The 16,324-nt window shown below is 36.2% G+C and overlaps 1 protein-coding gene across 9 annotated transcripts in view; it reads right to left on the minus strand.

The window, feature by feature from the left end:
• Window positions 1-16,324, minus strand: part of PCNX1 (pecanex 1) — an 89,865-nt gene that overhangs the window by 20,507 nt on the left and 53,034 nt on the right. For all 9 annotated transcript variants that reach the window (XR_013182791.1, XM_054635614.2, XM_054635615.2 and 6 more), the window contains 13 exons: window positions 15,038-15,148; window positions 14,477-14,568; window positions 13,078-13,187; window positions 11,232-11,337; window positions 9,312-9,404; window positions 7,648-7,798; window positions 5,887-6,028; window positions 4,358-4,535; window positions 3,862-3,970; window positions 3,130-3,259; window positions 2,013-2,071; window positions 1,028-1,243; window positions 393-646 (listed from right to left, as the gene is read on the minus strand). Coding sequence is in view for 8 of the 9 variants with exons in the window: in XM_054635614.2 (XP_054491589.2) it covers window positions 393-646; window positions 1,028-1,243; window positions 2,013-2,071; window positions 3,130-3,259; window positions 3,862-3,970; window positions 4,358-4,535; window positions 5,887-6,028; window positions 7,648-7,798; window positions 9,312-9,404; window positions 11,232-11,337; window positions 13,078-13,187; window positions 14,477-14,568; window positions 15,038-15,148 (1,751 nt within the window). In the remaining variant the exon portion in view is untranslated. The remainder of the gene's footprint in view (window positions 1-392; window positions 647-1,027; window positions 1,244-2,012; window positions 2,072-3,129; window positions 3,260-3,861; window positions 3,971-4,357; window positions 4,536-5,886; window positions 6,029-7,647; window positions 7,799-9,311; window positions 9,405-11,231; window positions 11,338-13,077; window positions 13,188-14,476; window positions 14,569-15,037; window positions 15,149-16,324) is intronic.

The following is a 16,324-nucleotide window of genomic DNA, read 5'->3' on the forward strand; positions in this document are numbered from 1 at the left end:
TTTCTTTTTTAAGAACCAAAGATAGGTTTGGACAGCTTATGAAGACCAAAGCAGCTTGGCTTTCTCTTAAGAAACAAACAAACCAACTTCTTTTTTTACAACAGAGCTATTGTATTTCAGTAACGGTTTAAAGTTCCTATTCCAGCTTCAGCTAGGAGGTGTGCTCTCTCTGATCTAGAGTACAGGGTCATTGTCCTGCTCATGTGCTGGACTTCTGAGTCACCGTGAGTACAAGAAACTGTCCTCCTTTGCAGGAGGTGTTCATACATCTGCAATTATCACCTCACCCCATGATCCTCATGTGACAGACATGATGGGTTCAAGACACTGAGCAGTTCCCAGGTGTAGCCCAGCCAGCCTCCCCCCACAGGCTGCACTGAGCCAAACCGCACCTTCACATAGTAAGTGGTAAGAATTTTCCGGAGATCAAAGACTTGGAGCATGGAAGCCGCACTGTTGTCAGTGATGCTGTAACCCTCCAGAACATACTTTGTTACAAGCACTTCCCAAGCCAGCCAACGCTGCCCAAAGGCTGCATTAAAGGAAAGCATGTGAGGAAGGTGGCCTGGTTCACAGCAACAAAAACCTTCATCTTCCTCTACACCTTCAGTGATGGCCTCTACTTCTCGTTGCTGACAGTAAGTTCCTTAGGAGAAAATAGAGGAAAGAGTTGAATGCATTATATGACTGCTTTAATGTGAACTTGTGTTTAGAAGACTTGAAATTTCAAGCAATTTCCAATTAAATTCTTTTAACAGTAAGTGAACTATCCACTAACAAACACAAAAGATTTAGATAGCTTAATTTATCACTCTAGGATCCCATTTTAGTTCGGTTTCACTAACAAGTAGCCATGTTGCACTAAAATGGAAAGAGGGACTTAGCGTCAAATGACATGAGCATCAAGAGGCCCTGCAGGCCATTTTCAAAGCAATTTATTAACAGGACAGAACTGAAAATAACTTCAATTTCTAAAGCAGAAGCCTACTTTTTAGTGCAGACAACTAAGGACATCTAAGACACTCACCTCTGAATTCAAGCCCCCTCAGCTGGAAGGTGACCAAGCCATTTCCTATCTCTATAAGGTGTACTAGTGCATTGAGGTAGTCAGAGGCTAGGATGAAGCAGTCCCCAGTACTGTAGTTTCCCCAGCGACCCAACAACAAGTCTCCACATAAGCTGTGCTGAAGGGAACGGGTTAAATGCTCATAGAAGATAGAATTCAGGTTGTTATCATCTGAACCTGCAGGAAGATTGGATTTAGGTTATCTGAAACTGCAGAAAAACATCAAGTTTGATTTACTTCACATTGAATCCTATCTTATTCTTAACCACAATACTGTTTCAAGGTCATACTCTATCCCCCACTTTCCCCTTTTTATGAGACAACTACTCCAAATGAATCCCAAGTGACATTTGTACTTTGGACCAAATTTTTTCTTAGTCACTCCTCCATTTCCCAAATTATTCCTTCAGTTCCAGTCATGCATCTCCCATCAACCTATTCAAGATAATAAAGTGCAGAAGCAAATGGAGCACAGACATCTCAGTGATGTCTGTTGTACTCACTACCATAATAATGAGACACCCTCAAACAATACTTGGTACTTTTTAAATTACTGAAGAATAAAAAGCAAAACAGTTTAATGCCTGCTACAATTATAAATAAAAAGGTAAATGCAAACCTAAGAAATCAAAAAACTTATGGGAGAGCCTAAAGAATAAAGCAAGAGAGATGACAGAAGAAAAACTAACAGTAGACAGAGCGACAACTGTTGGACATGGTTGGACAAGATCAGAGGGCAAAGTGATCATGAATCCTATAAAAATCCAATAAAAAGCCATTTACATTTGGAAAAAAAAAGACACTAGACGAAAACACACACCTAAAAAAAAAAAAAAAAAGAAACCGAACAACCCACTTCCCAAATGCCACGCCCCCCCCCCCCAAAAAAAAACCAACCCCCCCAAAAACCCCAAACCAGCTGTCAAAATCCATCTAGGAGAGCTACCTGGATTCCGATCCAGCTGCGAAGCCAGTCTAGTATTTGAATGATCCACGCGTTTTGTGCTGTAAAGAATAAAATAAAACATACTTAATGCAAAATACATTACTGCAAGAATGTCTAAGCAAAGAACTAATAATACAGTGTTCAATATTCCCAGTGAAATAGTTTCAAAAAGTTATTTTAAAATAATTTCAGATGCATATTTTCTGCTCTTCTCATATGCAAAAGTATTTTTTGTGTATGATAGTATTATAATGCCTTATAAAGTTTGTCTACAGTAAATAGCAATACAATAATCTTGCACTTTAGATGAAAGTGCATACATTTTCTTGGGTACGAAGTTTTAGATGTGAGAATAAATTACGACCAATTAAATCAGCCCAGCTAACATTTCAGTAGACTTTAGTGAAAGATTAATTTTTAAACAGTTCTTTCATTATCTGAAATTACAACTATAATGCTTTAATGTAAGATTTGAAATATTGCATTTAAACTGTTCTAATGTTAGAAGGGAAATAAAAAATACCAGAAATATCCGTTCAACTTGCCCTATTCTGTTTATATAATATTTTATTGGTCTGATAAGCTCTCTATTGCTGATAGTGTAAGAGAAATAAAACAAAAAGAAACATATTCTGACCTGAAGATTCTTTTACTACTGATCCCACCTTGAACAAAAAAAACCAATTACTTTGAAATATTTTTGTATTAAGTTCAGCCAGTTTTGCTGTGAGCAGAACAATAACAAACACGGGTAAAACACACCTACGAATTGGTCCCCAAAAACTTTTTATACATAAACTCACTTTTTGATTAAAATTACACTTCACAATGCCATGAATTTCATGTTTAAAATACCAGGATGGCATAACACTATGCAGAAATTACTTTAGCAGCTGAAGCAAATGATCCTGGTGTAAAAAACAGCTGCTACAGTATTTCAGAAACAAGTTCAGTGAAAACTTTCAGTGCTTTATACTAGTTTTCTCTGGGGAAAAAACAATAACAGAAATTCACAAGTTAAAAAAAAAAAACAACCAAAAAAACACCCCAAACCAACATTTCAGACATACCTAGTCTATTAAAAACAAATTATTTAAAACTTTCTTGTTTCACCTACTTGTAGTCTCTTTCCCAGAATTTGACAGGCCTGGCATATGAAGTGATGAATATTGCACTTCCCAGAAAAGGATTCAGTGGAGTAGAGAAGAAAGCTGACACAACTGCTTGGACAAATAACATGGCAGAATCTGTAGGATACGAGAATTAAGGAAAGCAAGGCAACAACTACTTTTTTTTTTAGTTTCTGTGATTGTGTTCAATACAGACAGCAACACTAATGAAGAGCAAAACAAGATCTCTATGAATTTCTATGCAGCAAAGATGTTTGTAGGATTTCCAGCATTAAGGGGATTCTTTTTGTTTTTAAAAACAGAAATAGATGGAAATCTGGCACTAGACATGACAGTCATTGCCAAAATTCAGTTGAAAATACTAACTCAACACTCCATTCAAACCAGCCTACAGAAGTTTAAAATGCAAAACTCAAGGACTAAAACCATAATGACTCCTGCAAAAGGGAATGACTATCAAAAGGAAAATCATGTGATTTTCAGAATTACTTCTGGTTTCTTTTTTTTTTTTTTTACATCAGGATGCTATTCCTACCATTACCATATAATTCACAGCATTGTAACACGGCAGAAAGTGTGCACAGCTTCTTTGTAAATACTCACTAGACAAACCTGCTCTTTCAGCAGTTTTACCCCATAACACAGAATCCATTACAATGCAGTACTCAGAAGTTATAAATAGATGACTTCAGAAGAAGGTTTGCATTTTCAAAGGATACGTGGCACAGCAAAGGGCTGGGCAAAAGCATGGAAGGCAGACCCCCATGTGATCTGCCAGGGAGCAATGTAGGTATATACAAATCTCAATTTATAAAAGAGTTCCCAAAGCTACAGGGAAAAAAAAGAGAAAAACAATTCAGTATTTTCAATAACAATCAACATGCCTTGCATCCTGAGGAATTTAGTGGTCATCCTAGAGTTCTTACTGATCTACCAGAAGCTTTGAGACTTCAAAAAATGATGTCGTTATAAAAGCAAGTAACATAAGATGCACTTCCTAGTTCTACATACAAACTCAGGAGATGTTTAGAAACTTACATATGGTTTCTCAAGCCAACAGAAATGCTTTGGGAAAGAGAAGTCTTAGCTGCCTTACAGCATATCTATTACAGTACAAAAGACTGAGAATCTGCAAGATTACCTATCAGATAGGACTATCCATCTGTTTTCCCCTTTGGATGAACTGAAACACCTAAAAACAGAGTGAAAAGTTACCTTGCTGAAGAGTATGGACATGAAGAAGAGATCTAGCAGCATGGTCTCAGTAAAACTTTTGTAATCAAAAGTAAAGAAGAGCACTGTGAAAATAACAGTGACATACTGGCACGTTGGGCTACTGAATGATGAACGCAGTAACTTCAAGCCAGCTATTGTGATCATTAAAGCACCCAACCTGTGTAAGGAAGTCACACAAAACAGTTATTACCTGTTATCTGAAAGGGGTTTAAAGACCACTTAAGCTGTGCTGTCATGCAATATCAATCTCTTCATACTTTGACTTGGGTTTGCTTTTGGAATTGGGGGCAAAGGGTGTTAATGATTTGTTGTTTTTTTAAAGATAACATCTGATTTTTTTTTAAAAAAAGGTTACCATCTAAATCTTTTCATCAGTACTCTCAAGCCAATCAATGCTCAAGATTATTTCTAAGCATGCCACTAAAAAAGAAAAAAAAATCAGGAGATGAAATATCCTTGTGGTCTGAAGAAAAACCTGGTCTTTAGGTTATGAATACTAAAATCCAAAAGTGCTAGATTAATCATCAAGAGGATGTTAATGAACACTGGATTATCATTTCCTGCATGACTATACTGCTCTAATTTCTAATGAGGGAACAGCAATTTTTTTCAGACATAGCAACTGACATACCAAAGGGTTATTAAAAAAAGAAGTTAAAGTAACATAACAGCAACGTTCCTCCCAAAGGTCTCATAGTGACTGTGATAATGAGCCCAAAGCAAGAACTTACTAGATGCAAGGATTAAAATTAAGGAAGCCAAAAAAGCCACACACCACCCCACAAAATAAATCTAACAACTTGCCTCCCAAAATATTTTCTGTTTAGTTTCAATATTTATACTCTTTTATTCCTAAGAATTGAATTTCAAATCCAAAAAAGACACTTGGTTACTGCTTCTTGGGAGGCAAAAAATGCAGGGCTTATTATTGAGCTATCATTTGCTGAGACAGTCAGATACACTGCTCAAGGGATTATAACTAAGATTCAATTTAAGAAGCAGTGTGCAATTCCACCTGGATATGGATTATACTTAGGGGCTAGGAAGCCTGGGGAATTCCTTGATGAGTGATGAAAGGTGCAGAGGGGCAGCACACTGGTACACCAACTCAGAGAGCAAGTCTGAAATTTACACTTGATAAACTACCAGAACATATCAACACTATCTTGAACTTGCCATCTGGATAATCATATTATAGACTCTGTAGCTCAACAAGCAAACTTATCACAGTACTAGGTAATTCCACAACATGCCATCTTCACAGTATATGCTAGGAGTTGAATGATTTATCTTTGCAGGAGTGTCCTGTTTACCAGTGTAATACTCCAATCAGTTTAAGTCAGCTTTATGCAGGTTTTCAAATAAAGAAAAGCTTTATTTATTCTTTGCCTTACTCTTAATACAATACCATTAAGGTATTCTGTCTTCCCATTGATGCCAGAAGTCACTATTTAATTTCCCACCACGGCAGACATACTCAAGATTACTTAATAGCCTTCTCTACTTACTCAGTATCCAGTTTCTTTGGACTAGCAATATTCTTAGCGCTGCTACTAAGCTCATTGAGGACTATCAGTGGATAGATAACATTCTTCTCTACAAAAAGGAGCCAAATGTGAAGTTTCTCAAACCACATAACATGTGCAGCATCTGTCAAGATATATTAAAAAGAAGAAATCAGATGGCACTGTCAAATCAAAACCACCTGGTTATAAAATAAAGACTCTTCATTTAATCAACTTGGAATAACTGTTCTCTTACAATGAACTTTGGTAGTTTATTTAAGCAAAATAAAGAGAAGTTCCTGTCAGCAGCCCCAGTAGAATTTTGCACTGTTCACACAACAACAGAACAGTTGGCAAGCTACTTGCTTACTGTACGCAGAAGGAAACAAACTGGGTTCCACCTCTCCAATAATTTCAACATTGCTATTGATGAAACTGTTTGAAATGATGCCTTTTGTCTCACACAAAAGGATGTTTTTCAACCCTATTCAATTTGAAGGACTCCTGATTTACAGCTCTACAGAAGAGCCTATGTAACCAGCCAACACAAATGTCTGTCACTTGAGCAACTTCTTTTAAACTTCTACAAGAATTGTAAGGTGTGTTTCAAATTACTGCAAATTAAGATAAAAAAATTGTTCTACAATATAGGCTAGAAGATTTAATGTCAAAAGTTGTGGTAAACATTGATGCCTACATAAAGGGCAACAACTGTAGCTTTTCTAGTTTTAGAGATTAAAGACTTGATGCATTTAGTTGCACTTCTCACTTCTTCCAGATAAAAGTCTGACATCATACTACAATTGCTATTCATATTTATCCATCTTTACATGCAATCACTGGGAAAAAAATCCCACAAGTTAGACATCAATGAAAAGACCACACTGAATGGCTGCTACAAAGGTAGAAAGTTTGTGAATCAATTCTGATAATTCTCTGCTCCTGAAAGCAGCAGAATGTTCCCTTGTTTTGACAATTATTTGAAAAGAAAAACCAAAATAGTTCCAATTTTGTCCAAGGCAGTTTAGACAGGAGTTTCTTAAGTCTGCTGTTAACAATAAAAACATTCCAACAGTGAAGTCCCCACAATCGACCACAACATTTATCCATTCTGGAAAACTAATAAGCAGTGTAACTTCATCTTTTTTGCATCTCTGGGGAAAAATTCCATGAAAACATAGGCTTTAGCCTAATGCTAAAGCCTAACATAGGCTAACAGCCTAACATGCTAAGCTGCAAGCACATATCTATGCAGATCAAGTTGTAAGACTGGTCCCTTGGTGTCTTCATCTATCAGCTGACCACTCACTATTTTCTGTGGTTAAACATGTCAACAACACTATTAAAAACCAAATAAGTGCCAGAATGAAGTCTCCACCAGCACTTGCCACACCTAATCCTCTAAAACATCTGAAAACTTAATATGTTGAGGAAATACATAGTGAAACACACTCAATCTTTATGAAAAATTATTGAGGCAATCACAAGCACAAACTTCACCACTCAAAATTTTGAAGACTATGTTTTAATGGAACTGCTCTGAGATAATGTTAACACTCATATCATCATCATCATCAGTTAAGAGATACATAAAATGTCATGGAATCAAAGCATGAGGGACTGAGAAACAAATACATTTATAGATCAGAAGTTATGAAATCCAGCGGTGAGAAAAGTAAAGAGATGAAGTAAATCAATAGGTAACACAAGTTGGTCAGCAGCTAGCTACAGCAAGTTGAAGGAAGTGTTACAGACAATACTTACTCCGGACTTCAAACTGATGGTATTCCTTGGTTTTCAGCAGCGGGTGAGAAAAGCAATGCCAAGGAAGCTGCTTTCGGAGTTGAGGCAGAACATAATGGGTCACAAAGCCCACCGTACCCACCAATGCATAGAGAACATAACTTAAAATAGGCTAAAAAAAAGAATTGAAGAAATTAAGATCTGTGTTTTATAAAAAACATAAAATATTACTTTGCTAGTGTATTTTCCAGCATATGAGCGGATGCTCCTGCAATACTAATGCATCTCTTCATGAGAAACTGTACTACCAATTTTAAGATAAAACAAGAAACCCTGTGAGAAAAAAACCTTCATATCTAACAAATTTTCACTAAGCTGAAATGTACTTTCAAGTAAAAATAGTACACCGATCTTTTTTCACAGTCCATTGCTTCTGACCCATATACATTTTATAAAGGTATTATTCTCTAAAGGCTGAACCCCATTTACATTTCCATCTGCTAGATAAAAGGAGGTATAAGCAAATCATTAGTTTCACATTCACTTGAGAAGGTAAGAAGCCTCCCACAAGACCAATCCCTTCCACAGAAGTCACAAAGTACTGTAAAATTAACAAGGGATGATGGTTGGATTTCACAACAATGCTTTCTACATATTAAAATTTTCTCTAAATTTCTACATTAAGTCTAGATAATTGCAAAACTAGGATTGCATTATCTTGTGATAAGCTCTTGGTGAATTCTGTGAAGCCCAAGCCTATTGAAATATACAACTGGTGAAGAGCATACAGCCCAGTCTCTCAAACATGGGGGAAAGCAACATTCAGGTGGAGTGCTGAAATCCAGCCATACAATAATAGAAGGGATATTTTCCTCAGAAAGCACAAGTACACATGCTTAAGTAATGCACTTCACCATGAAGACATGAAATTACCTAAATGCATATGCTTTTAAAAATTAGTTTCTTACTTTATGCAGAATGTATTCTAAAATAGATGCCAGAAATTTTCATTTGCCTTACATAAGGCTATTCATCAGCTAGCCAATGGTTTCATAATAGGAATACCAAAATAAGAAACTCAGTAACTGCAGCTCTTGGGGGAAATGCTTTACTTAAACTGAAGCACAGGATCTAGTCCCATGCCATTATCATCAAGAGCCACAGATACACATTAAAAGTATCCAAAGCACTAGCTACAATGACAAGTCAAAAACTTAAAACTCAAATGATCTTTAAAGTCCTCTAAATAATCATTCCAATAATGGCATACTGCCCTATACTACAGTCTACGAAGAGCCATGCCAGCATGGAACTGCTGAGTCAAGGTTCAGCCCCTCATATTTAAGGCACAAAACATTTTAAACATTGTTTTAAAGTTTTATTTTTCCTTATTTCAAAACAATTCTGACGCTATCTGAGATCGATGACTCAAAAGAGGGTGTTTTGTGTCAGAGGCTATAATAAAAATCTAAAACATAGGAAGAAACTAGGAAAGAGCTAAGGAAGATGATCTTTTGAGCACATAAAAGTGATGACCTTCAGTCAGTCACGTACTTATCATGCTATATATTTAAATACCAGCTAAAATTACCCAGAAGATTCAGTGAACTACCAGAATACACTTTATATCACACCACAGTATTTGCATACAAAAGGCAAGTTGAAGACACAAGGTAACATCTTACCTGTAAAACTGTAAATACTGTACTGACATGAATTGCAAAATAGAGGACACCAATCACTATACACACTATCAGGTCAGACTGCAATCGTTCACTCTGTGGAGTCAAAATAAAATAATTTTAGAAAATACCAGCTTTGACTGACCTGTTAGAATCATTAAAGTTGGAAACTATCCCCAAGATAGAGTGCAACATTTCAATACCTCCTTAATACACAAATGCAGTAACACTGAAAATTATTAAAGATTTTTTTAAATTATGCTATTGTTAACTACTACTGAAGTTATATGAAATTTCACAAGACAAACCTTACAGCTAAGAGCATCAGTTCAGCTAAGTGAAAGACTCATAGTGGGGCAGGACAAATCAATATATCAAATATTTTCTCTAATCCTGGACTGTGAGGTGGGGTAAGGGTCCCCTGATGAAAGCACTGGAAGGGACAATCAAATTTCCCCTTTATGATCTAAGAAGTGCTTAGACTAGAGGGCAGTTAAGAGCCCTGGAGGAGTGCTGCTGAGGCCAAGGTACCAACCAGGTGAAACAACCAGGCTCTTTAACCCTCTTCTGACATTGTAGAAGGGTACAGGATAGCTTTGGAATGACCCCGAGGAACGAGTCTGAATTTTCCATTACTCCCAAACAATGAAAACAAGCCATTGATAACGGGCAAGCCCCGCCTCAAGACCTGTAATGCCAGCCGCAGCCACAAGGGGGCAATGTGTACTTAGGGCCTCAAGTGTAGATTTACCACTCTGTAAAAACAGCATCAATATTTACAGCCCAGAAAATCATTAAAGGATTATCTACTCCAAAATTGGACAAATAATTACACACAGCAATTATTGCTGTAAAGCCTTAACTTTCTGGGCTACAACTTGCTTTTTTTTAATCAGTTGTCCAGATTTTAAAAACCACAGTAAGAAAGACTATCAAAATCCTCAGCTCCTCTGCCCCCTTGGAGACTAATACCACAGTTTGAGAGCTAAAGAGGAGCTTGCAGCTCCTGTGGTAACTCTTTCCTGCTAAATGTTAAAAGAATTGCAGTTTCTCTGCTCTAAATACTTATTTGCAGTTTCCACACACTGCACCTCATCATGCTTCTAACTGCTGTATTATGACAAACCCAGCTACAGAGCTCAGCCTAAAGCTGAGCCCTACACAAAGCTAAATGCATATTCAACCTTCTTTGGTACAAGTTAAACATATTAAGCTTCTTAAGTCTCTTATTGCTACATTCTATCAAAAAAAAGTTCAAATATTACTACTGCCATAAATATGGAAGTAGTAATATTTAAACAATATTCTTTAGTAGTAATATTTAAACATATTCTTTAGCAGTAATATTTAAACATTATTCTTTATATTTTTAGTGCATTTCCACTAAAAATTGAAAGTAGTGTTTAAGTAAATGGAAAGGTTACATTCCAAAGAAAGTAAACAACAAAACAACTTAGACCAGCCAAACAAACCACAAAAAGCCCCAAAATATGTTCAATTTTTAATTTCTACTTCTGGAACAGCAAGCACAAAGCTCTTCCTCACAATTATTAGAAACACTGAGTTTATATAGTTTTGCCACCATTAACTCTTTCCCACTAACTTCTACACAAAAACAAGCATCATCTACTATTATCCATGAGATAAAAGAAGATCCTCAGTGATACTTCACTGAATCTACACTAGGGAATTTCAACTTCCTCTGCTTTTAAATAACTTAAAATTGCAATATCAGCATTACACTCCTAGATGTAGCACATGAGTTCAGCTGCAGATTGAAAGGAAATGCTGTGATACCCATTCCAATTAGTACCTTGCTAGGTGACAAGTGTGATCTAAGCAAGATCTGGACGGATGCTATATAAACCAACACAAAGTAAATGCTTAAAAAGAATTAAAAAAATAATAAAAAAGCCTACTTACCACAGAATTTCTAAGCTTCTCAGGTAAAGGATCTTTTACTTCAGACAGAGGATCTTCAGGGTTTTTGTCTTCAGAATTAGGAAAAAATTTTGATTGCACTAAAGAGCTTAAAAGAAAGACAAAAAAATCCCACTAAAAAGCATGTATTGTTCTATGTGGTTTTATAACAATAACAGTCAGAAGTTCTATTACAAATTGACCACAAAAAATTAATTTTGGCACATCAGTGCTTTCACATAGCTGAGCGAATTTACAGATATTTCAACTTTATAAAAGAATTAGTTCTCTATTGTACAGAATAGTGACTATTAAAGAGCAGTAGCCAGATGTTCTAACTGCAGTTTCTCTAGTAGCAACACAGGAGTAATTGAACAAAACCTGAATTTTAAGTGAAATTTAGCACTCATGAAACAAAACTTCAACTCAAAGTTTTGAGTTGAAAATGTTTTTGAATGAAAATGTTTTAAGTCAAAATGTTTTCCACATTTTGAACAGAAATGTGCAAAATCTGGAAGTAGCCTATTTGGCAATGCCATTTAAAAAATCATGAATTCTTTGGTTTGATTCAACAGCAACAACAAAGGAAACCTATTCTAGCCTGCTTTAATTAATGAATTAGCCACGCTGACCAAACTTCTAAATTCTTAGCAGGCCTTGCTGATAACTGAGGCTCCAAAACCTTACACCAAAGCTTTTAGAAGCCCATGTGCAATGTTACTAGTCTTAACAAGCTGTCTCACAACTTCTCAGTGTGATTTTTCTTACAACACCCTACTTAGTGCAGAAATATTATTTCATTTTATGGACAGAAGATTAGTACAGAATGAGCCCTAGATCTTCAAAGGAAATTACATATTGCAATGTATTACAATGCTTAACTGTACCGCAATCAAACATGACTATCCAGGCTTTAGTTTTTGGAAAGAACAAGTATCCAGGGAAAAGAACCTCATATCAACTGAACTAAGAGTAACTGGACAAGGTTCAGTAGTCAACCCACAGATAAGAAATTTCCTCTGGTGTAAGTATTCATGAATCATTAGTTTTGTTGTTCACAGAGGAGGTCCTTCACCATCTACCCAAGCCAATATTTATCAAATTCATCCAACATTATGGCTACATTTAAATCCACGTTCAAGCTCTAACTCACCTAGGTATGTGGCTGAGCTTTTATTGGTTATTTGGGCGGGGGGGGGGGGGGGGGGGGGGGAGGGGGGAGGGGGGGGGTGTTTTACCTACTGGAACTATTTTGTTTTACATGTATCATTATTAACTGAATCAAACACCCTCAGCATCAGATCAGTAGCATTCTCTACTCCAGCAGAGAATAACAGGAATACCTGTTTCCACATGCTATATGGGAATACTCATCACAAAAATATATCCTTATAATTTAGCATAATTATTTGAACAAGTGCTTAAAGCACACATTCAATAGAAGAATACATTAACAAATGAAGTAGAAGTATTCAAGAAATCCCCCTGGGGCCTTCAGCTTAAACCACTGCCTTGAGCACCTCTTTAAAGACAATAAAGGTATATGTTATTCCCAACAAACCCAGCAACACAAAGATGGGACCTGACCGACATTTTGGAGAACATCAGCAGGCAATTAAATCAGATTTTGGCATGTAAGCAACTTACCAGAAGTCACAAAAAAGGTCATTGCTAGAGAAGGAACTAGATGCAAAATGTGAGAATTTCTAACTATTGAACCAAGAATATACTACTTTTGATTAGTGCTGGGGAGTACAAGCTCAAACAATACTAAGTAGTAACATTATTTGTAGTTCTTCCTTGCAACTTGCTTCTTCATTAGGGAAGAGATACAAACTAAGTCACTTACAAAAGTACAGAAGGGTCACTGCTTTGTCTGCTGAGATGATATGATATTGCCACTAACAAACCACAAAATATGGAGAAGAGAACTGGAATATGCTGCCCATCCCAGGAATCCTGGAGACAGAAACAAAATCTTAATAAAAAGGAGACAAAGTACACACCACTTTACCTGACGCACAAGAATTATGTGTATCACAGAGAATGGAGAAATTAACTACAACTCCACAAAAATAAGCCAGGCCTTTTTGTACAAAAATATTGTTCCATCTTTACCTATGTCTAACTATAGATCAAGAACTCTAGCACAGTGTACATCCCTCAAATCTACACCATCTTAATCATTAAAAACAGTCATTATTTCTCGTAACCCTTATGAAGCATTTCCTGTATTCCTTGAGACCACAGACTATTAAGAGCTACATTTAGCCACTTCTTAATTTTGAACGTTACATGTATGTTATGAATGTTACATGATTTATTTTTCCTAATGTGCTGGATGCAGATTAAACAGTGGCTTTATTTGTGTTTTCCTGATCTGCACTGGATCTACAAAGATGAATGAGTTATTCCTTGCTAAAGCTTGTTTGTCTTAAATGGATGTGTTTACCAAAGGCTAATGCGACAAGTGCACAAATTCACAGAAAGCTAATGACGTCCTGCAGGTGAGAGTATCATGGGAGTAACCCCTCTAGGAACTTTCTACTCTCTGTGATAAAGTGGAAAAGCCAGCCAACTCTGAATTGGACCCACATGTGCTACAATTCATTGTAAACTGAGCATGTCTGATTATTGACAAACACCTGAAATTAATAAACAGAACCAGCATCACACTCCATACTGTTTACAAACAACATTTCAAGCAAGGAAAAGAGGGTCGGTGTGGGGGAGTGTATGCGTGTTCCTTGGCCAGCTAACTCTTTAACTCTCCCCTTCAGATAGGCACATATCTTCACTTTGACACTACAAACTATTTCTTGGTTTATTCTCAAATAAATATTAATTAGAAAACACTGTTTCACTTTTGCAGCACCAGAAAAAAATACTTACATGCGCCACTTTGAGAGGTTAACATACAACTACATGCAGACTCTGCTAGAAACAAGTCACCTGCATGATATTTTCAAGAATCGATGTAGAATGGAAATGATGGTAAATGTCATGTGTTTTCAATAAAAAAAAGCCCATCAGAGCAGGCACAAATCACACACCTTTTGAAAGCAAAAAAAATTGCTTTGCTCCTGCATTGCATCTCCTCTATTGACTTCACAGCTGAGCAAGAATAAAACCCTCGCAAATCAAACTAATATTTCTAGTTAAGTAGTTGCATACTTTAGTTACTTAATACAGAAGGAAGCAGAGAACAAACCCCAAAATAGATTTACTCTGCATCAAGTTTTTCTTACCTTCAGGGCACCATAGCACAGTCCATACAACAATGCTACTGCCACAATACTACAGATAAAACTGTAAAGTGCTGCAAGCAGGCTTGTGGTAGCTGAATATCAGAGAAATGAAAAGAAAAGAAAAAACATTATTACCATCTGAAGTTAGAATACAAAATACTTCAGTTTGTTTAAGGTATCAGCCCCCTAATTTCCTCTGATGGAAAAAAAAAGGCAATTCAAACCAGAACAGCTACTTTTATTTTCCCCTACAAATAATTTTTATTAAGAGCATTTTATGTGGCTTTTTAAATCTCCCTAGTTATTGAACAGCTTTACCATGGGAATAGTTAACTGCAATAGAAACCAGTTGAGGAAGAAGTGACAGACTTATTAGGACAGTAATTCTATTTCTCAATAATCAATCAGAAGACTTCTAGGCTTTTTAAAAACACAATTAAAGTATTCTATGTTTAGAGGGTAGGAATAAAAATAGTGTAACCACTAAATTTTTAAACTAACATACTGATCTTGGCTGCTCCACATCTCATACTTTTCCCACTGAAAAAACACAACACTCACCATTGCCACCAAAGACATGAATGTCCAGCTGTTCACAGAGATACATCACAAATGTATTCACCTGAGGCAGGAGACCAATGAAGAATACTATAGGGAAACATAGTGTAAACACTACAGAAAAAGAAAAGGTAAAAAAAGTGGTGAATATGAAAAAAACAGCATGGTAAGCTATTTTTCAGTTTAAGTTCTATGGTATCACACACCCCATTTTAACTCAACAATACTGAAATATTTCTATTATAAATTTCCAAGGAAAATATACATTATGTAAAGTCCTACTTCAATGGCTCAGAACTGACTCAATACAGAGGTCATACTAATCAATAGTACTTTCCTTTTAATTGCTGTAGACATGGACACAAGCCAATTCAGGCTTTCCACTTTTATTTAGCAAAGATCAGCCAGGAGTGTTTACATATTAGACTTGTAAGTTTTCACCCATTGTAAGTGAGACTTATCCAATGCTAACTGCCTGTCTGGAGTTGCAGGAGCAACCTAACACCAGCCACTCTGACAAAAGGGAGGCCAAGCACCCCACCTCCAGGCTTTCTGCTACTAATAGTATCTGACAATTTTACTCATTTTCCCACACCACTTCTGAACATTCTAATCCTAAATGACTGGGTTTTCTGGTTTTTTAGGTTTTTAAACAAGAACAGACAACTGTAGGAATCATGAAACACCTGCAAATTACAGGATTTCGAAACACAAAGATAAATTAATGCCACCTAATTTCAATACAGAAAAAGCTTATGTCTCCACCTGTACATATATTTTTTTATCATCCTAAAGAATAAAATATGCAGAAATAATCTTCTACGCATGTTCACATATAGTAGTTCAGATCTAATTCACATATAACAGCATATTGAAAGTTTTAAGTTCCAAGTTCTGAAGGATAGAAGGAATAAATAACAAAAATAACCCTAACAGACACAATCTGGCAGTTTCGGGAGGTTTTTCTACCATCTTATTGACTTGTAGCTCCAGTGACCAAAAGAAGAAACAGACTTTAAAGTATCTTGTAAAGCACCACAAGACTCAAATTTAATTTTCTAATTTTAAATGCACAGAATAGTTGGACACTGAAAGTCATCACGTAAGAAATATCTACAGTGAGATAGATAACGAGAACCTGATCTTTTTCTGTACTCCACAGCAATGCTAAACAACAATATAATTCAAAACATGCAGGTTGCAAACTGGGGAAAAACACTGAATCCTGTATTTTTAGTGACACTAATTAGGAAATATAGGACTACAGACCAGCTCTTCAATACCTGACAA

Source organism: Agelaius phoeniceus, chromosome 6, assembly GCF_051311805.1.
Source record: "Agelaius phoeniceus isolate bAgePho1 chromosome 6, bAgePho1.hap1, whole genome shotgun sequence".
Classification (NCBI taxonomy): domain Eukaryota; kingdom Metazoa; phylum Chordata; class Aves; order Passeriformes; family Icteridae; genus Agelaius; species Agelaius phoeniceus.